Consider the following 6,294-nt stretch of genomic DNA (forward strand, 5'->3'; position numbering starts at 1 on the left):
TCTAGGAATGAATTCTTTTTTTTAGGTTTTTATACGGAATTCATTTCTAGGAATGAACTCTGTTTTTTTAGGTTTTTATACGGAGTTCATTTTTAGGAATGAACTCTGTTTTTTTAGGTTTTTAGGAATGAACTCTGTTTTTTTTGGTTTCTATATGGAGTTCATTTCTAGGAATGAACTATGTTTTTTTAGGTTTTTATATGGAGTTCATTTCTGGAATGAAGTCTGTGTTTTTAGGTTTTTATATGGAGTTCATTTCTGGAATGAACTCTGTTTTTTTAGGTTTTTATATGGAGTTCATTTCTAGGAATAAACTCTGTTTTTTAGGTGATTTCTGGAAAAATAAGTAGAAATTAACAGGAGTTCATTTTGAAGAATGAACTGCTAAAAAAAATAGAAGGATATTTTTGTCCATTTAAATATTTTTAAATAATTATGGACCAAACAGTAAAGACGTTTGACCAAAAGACTAAACAGACATGAACCCATCTATAAAAGGACCAAACGATATTTTTCCCGTAATTTCTCTTTTAACTTTCACTAATATAGTCAGTCAATTTTGTCTCGCATAGACTTGATTGATATTGCTAGTTTCTCACTAAAGCGAGATCCCCTTGGGTCAATTCTGACCTCAGGCGAGATTGAACAAGAACCTCCAACTGAGATTCTTATTTCTTAGTATGGGTCCAAATTATTAATCCAAAACGAACCGAACTAATGTATGACACTCGCTGAAAAGATCAAATCAAATGATTATATCATTAGTTGCATAAATTTAAATTCAATCGCGACAAGTTGCATGAATTGTATCTGTATTTGCGCAACTCTTGATCAAAATAAAACTTTCACACAGAATTAGCTAGCTAACTTGCAAAAATTAATCTGGCCTTTTTGCAATTTCAGCGAGGGCTCATTATAGAGAGGTCAACATTTGTCTCTGAAGTGTACATGCTGGAATGATCGAACAAATTCGAAGGAATGTTACTGTAGAAGTTTTTCGTCTCAGATGGAAAGTTTGTAGTTTCTTCGGGGTAAAGGGGTTGAGAATCCCATCCAGCTGAATTGAACTTTGCCAAACTTTGTAAATCTGCTGCAATTTGCTTCATTGGTGGCCTTTCTCCGCCCTTCCACCTGAGGCACTTCTTTGCTATCTCTATAACTACACGGACTTGTTGCAAATGTCCCTCGTTCACTGGAGCAGCAATGATCTTGAACTCTTCATTCTTTACAGCTAAAGAAAGAAAATATGTTGTAAGGCTTCTTTGTTCTTCTGATCTTTCCATACAAAGTGTTTTTTCTCCTGTTAGGAGTTCCACAAGCATCACACCAAAACTATATACATCACTTTTATCAGTTAATTCGCCCGAATGAAAGTACTCTGGATCCACATAACCGAAGGTGCCTTGAACTGCAGTGTTTACACGAGTCTGATCCAAAGGAACTAGCCTTGATGCTCCAAAGTCTGCAACTTTAGCGACGTAATTGTCATCTAGTAATATGTTGGCAGACTTTATATCTCTATGAATGATTGGTATAGATGCTGCAGAATGTAAGTATGCTATTGCACTTGCAATTTCTGTAGCAATCCTTAAACGATTTTCCCAAGACATAGAATTCTTCTCAAAAGCACCTTTTTGATGGATATGTTGGGAAAGGGTACCATTAGATACAAACTCATAAACAAGCAGCGGAACTTCAGTTTCTAAGCAACAACCTAAAAGTTTCACTACGTTTCGATGGTTAATTTGAGTTAAAATAAGAACCTCATTTATGAATTGCTCAATTTGACTCTTGTCAATTTTGTTTGACTTCTTAATAGCAACAACACGGTTATCAGACAAAGTTCCCTTGTAAACTGTACCGAAGCCTCCTTCTCCTAGCACTTGGCTCGAATGGTAATTGTTGGTTGCCAATTTTAATTCTGCTTCCGTAAAGATCTTTGTTGAGTCTACTCCACCATCGCGCGTAGGTAATTGTTGTCTTAACAGTAATCCACCATTTTGTTGAAAGAATTTCTCTTTGAGTTGAAGTAACTTTCGTTTCCTTATGCATAGGAATAGGAATAACCCGCAAACAATTATAAACAAAAATCCTAAACTAAGACCTGCGTCAACATCAGTTACGATAGTTAGACACTAGTTTTGATGATGCTGCTAATTACTGTATACTAAATCAATGAAAAAGAAATATATACCATTGATTGAAATTAGACAATAAAAATTCGTACCAAGTGCCACCCATAATACTGGAAATCCATCTTTGCTGATGGTCGTGCAACTAGTCCCATCTTTTCTCCCATCACCGTTAGTCCCTTCTGGACAAGCAGAACAGTTGTAGCCTCCAATTGTATTGGTACATGTTCCATAACATGGGTTGTTGTTCTCATCCTCACATTCGTTGATATCTGTATTAGTATACGCTCTCATCAACACACAAACATTATACCGAAACACCATATCTAACCACTTACATGTATCTAGATTGCATCAAATGAATTTTCAGGTAAGTAAACCATTTGCATACCTTGGCATCCAAGATAAGGGTTTCCTTCATAACCTTTTTCGCAAGCGCAACGATATCCAGGATTATCGGGTGCATTACTGCACACAGTATTATTCTTGCATGCATATCTATCTGATGCAATATCAGATGATATCGATTGTGCTTCTCTACAACTCCGTCCTCCTATAGCCCAATCAAGCACCACCGGTAAATCCATATCAGGTTTTGTAAGGCGTCCATCTAGTTGCAGATCCGATGACTGGAATGTGTACTGTCCTGTTTCAACCAAGAACGCGAAATTGCACTGGCTGAAAGACTGAACGGGAAATTCTGATGTAACATTCTGTATCTCTTCGCTAATATTGTTCAAACCCTTTTGGATGTTTGCCTGACAGCAACCGCTCCCACTGCAAGGCCCTTCAACTATATCCTCCTTATTCGCACATTTTGAGACACAACCTCTGGAAGTGCCATAAAAACCCGCCCATATGTTGCATCCGACCCCAGCATACATGTTTTTGGTGTACGAGATGGTGAACGGGGTAGCCATCAAATTCAAATTGTAAGAAGGATTGTCTACCACTAACTTGCCAGTTTGATCATCATAACATTTGGCTGCTATGGCGGTGTTTTTAACACGAAATTCTGTGTCTGAGATACTTAAAACCTCGATTTTATCGTCATTCATTCCAAGGAAGACCTTAGGAGGTTCAAAAGAAGTATTGCAGTAGACGTAATACAACTTTCCAGCATCATCTTCAATCATGGAACAATCTTCACCATAATCACCAAAAGGGTATGGAATGGTAATGTTTCCGCATTTTGTTAGACAACCTGGTTTACCTTGTTCGATTGTAGCTGATTCAACTGAAGATGATAGAAAGATCACAATCTGTGGGAATAAGAAGAGAAGAATTAAGGGTATGAACATTTTGAATTTACTTGATGAAATCAGTTTTTGCTTGGTAACAAAAGAAGAAATTTTTATGTGTATTACGGAAGAAAAGAAATTATCTATAAATGAGATTTTGGATATACCAAGTTGCAATTGAATAATCTAAAAAAGTAGTGCCAAATTTGACTTTCCTAAAGTAGGTAGCACTAATTTGGACTAGACTAAATTAGGGGTGTAAATTCGAGAAGGCCGGGTCACCCGATCCAAAAACTAAGACAGGCCGGGCAGGCCAGGCTTAATATTTGTGAGCCCGTAAACAAATTCAGGTCGGACAGGCCGGGTACAAGTAGATAATTTGCTACCCAAAGACCGCCCAAAGCCCGCTTTTTATACGGGCAGGCCAGATCGGGCCGGACAGGCCACTATTTTAATTTTTTTTTTTAAGTTTAAATTTTCAAATGAACGGTATTAAATACAATATCCTTTCCTTTCCAACATCACATATCGTAAGTAAAGTGATAGTATTATTTTATATTTAAATTACACTGACAAATTTTTAATTTTAGGCTATAATAAATAATTAATTAGAGTACAATAAACTTTCTAATAAGAAAATATATTACCATTAATGTTTTGAAAAGGTTAATTATAAATAAAAACAATTATATATTTTATTTTTCTTGACACAAAATTGACAATTATAAAATTGTAACTTTTAAGTTTTTTTAAGAGGATATTAAATGATTAATAGCACATAGAAGCCTTTCAGGCCGGGCACCAGGCCGGGTATCAGGCCGGGCATCATAATTAATCGCAAAGCCCGAGACCGCCCAATAAATTAATCCAGGCCAGACCGGGTAGCCCGCAACGGGCCATAATAGGCTTTGGGCAATTTCAGGTACAGGCGGGCTTGGACGGGTACGGGCAGGCTGAGTTTTTTCGGGTAATATTTACACCCCCTAGACTAAATTCTTAATTAAGTTATGTTCTACAGTTCTTTTCTTATCTAAGAGGCAAGAAGCCAACGCCTCTATTATTTACTACCGTTCGTTTACGTTTTTATGAGATCCTCAAACTCTAGAAGGGAGATTCAATTCACTAATCTCAAGGACGATAGCTAGATTCCTAGCCAACTGAGTGAATACAACACAACATCTGATCTTCAGTAATTTGCATGTGATGTGAGCCAAGAAATGTTGTCGAGAGGAGGAGTTTAAAACAGATGGGGTAGTATCTACATATCCACATACCAAAAGCAAGAAAAAACAATGATTGGTGTTAAATTTGTTTATTGATTAAATAAAACCCATGGCATGGTCCAGACCGCGTTGAGGAAGGTGCGCCAATATTTTATATTAATGTAATGCTTAAGTGACATGTTTTTCTTTAAGTGTTTGCTTAGATGGCTGCTATAAAATATGAAAAGGAAGAACTGCTCGTATATGAATTTGGCCGTCTAGTTTTGACCAGCTTTGGGGGTTTTCATACCTTTATCATTTGAAACGAGTTTTCTTTGGATCTCCAGCGCTTTCCTTCCTTCTAGCCCCTCATTTAACAGATTTGTTTCACTCCTTGCTTTTCCATATTGTTTCTTGATTTTGTCATTTTCCTTCTCCTTCAATTTTGACCCAATTTTATTTGTGGGGAAATTAGGGAATACGTCCACGAATTGGGATACTTTTTATTACAATCCACATTGAAAACTGTAACATAAACTATCCCAAAATTGTTGGTATTTCCAAATGTGGGTACTTTTTTCCTTAGCTATTGCATTGATTAAATATTTTTCTAACCCATTTAACTCGTGTTGGTTGGAACCATAGTCCGGTTCTAAAACTAAATAGAGATATGTTGTCCGGGTCGAAACCTTTTGGTTTTCATGCAATGTAATTTGGCGTCGAGATAAATAACTGTTTTGGGTTTCACTGCCTTAAGAGTCAAGGTTATTATTTTGGGCTGGGCAGGTGCGAAATAAGTTAGGAGCTATATTTGAGGGGAAGATGAGCAGGGCTAATTCTGGGTTATCAAGAAACCCTAGTTAAACCCCGAATCCAAATGTGACATCTTTGAAATAATGTCACATTCAGTGTTGTAGATTCAATTGAGACAAGTTGCATCACATACTGTACTTGTAAGTGCATTATTTTTAATTAATATAAAACTTCCCCACTGTTAATATCCAAAAGTTACTCCTATGTAAAACAATGTCCTGTCAAAGTACTTTCTTTAGGTTCGAAAATCAAAAGCGTACAAAACGAGCTTAAACCAAGAAATTGGTCGTTCACGTTTTGCTTTGGTTACAAAGAGAAAAGATGGGTTGATCTTAGGGGAGGGAAAGCAAAGAAATTTGAGGAAATTAGTGGTGATTGAATTGTTGTGTGTGATGTTTTCGAACTATGAAAGAAGCAAAGCTTGAAAATGATAAGCTTATTCTGTCTTTTGAATAGACAAAGTAGTCTATTTATAGTTGTAAGGAACACTCAATGTTTCCTCGTAAGTAGTGGAGATCGTAGAAAGATGGAGAGATGGAAATAGTGTGGAGATAATGGTATGGTTAAGCCTATTATGCTAGGGAAGTTTCCAGAAGCATGTAAGCCATTAATCCATCACTCCTTTAACCTCTCTTAAATGTCACTTACTACTTGTTACTTCCTTATCATGGGGTGTTTCCACTCCGCATGTTGCTGTAAACCACCAGACCAATACCCATGGAAAAAAGGTCCCCCACGTAACATGTTTTTGGTTTCTTGTAGGAATTAATAAAGCCATGGACTATCTCTTGTCTTTTCCAGGTTTTCACAATGTGCTTGACCGAGTAGTAGCCTAAGCCAGCCAGACTTTGTCGAAATGACATAGCTTAAAGAGACAACTCAACTCCAAGGCTATGTGTGACTAGT

General features: G+C 36.8%; 1 protein-coding gene across 1 annotated transcript; it reads right to left on the minus strand.

Annotated features, from left to right (window-relative positions):
* Positions 1-825: 825 nt before the first annotated feature.
* Positions 826-3,380, minus strand: LOC113338129 (wall-associated receptor kinase 5-like). The gene is made up of 3 exons (XM_026583642.1): positions 2,524-3,380; positions 2,228-2,404; positions 826-2,104 (listed from the first exon to the last, which is right to left on the minus strand). The coding sequence occupies exons 1-3, from the start codon at positions 3,266-3,268 to the stop codon at positions 900-902; spliced, it is 2,127 nt and encodes a 708-aa protein (XP_026439427.1). The 5' UTR covers positions 3,269-3,380; the 3' UTR covers positions 826-899.
* Positions 3,381-6,294: the final 2,914 nt, after the last annotated feature.

This window comes from Papaver somniferum, chromosome 1, assembly GCF_003573695.1.
Source record: "Papaver somniferum cultivar HN1 chromosome 1, ASM357369v1, whole genome shotgun sequence".
In the NCBI taxonomy this organism is placed as follows: Eukaryota; Viridiplantae; Streptophyta; class Magnoliopsida; order Ranunculales; family Papaveraceae; genus Papaver; species Papaver somniferum.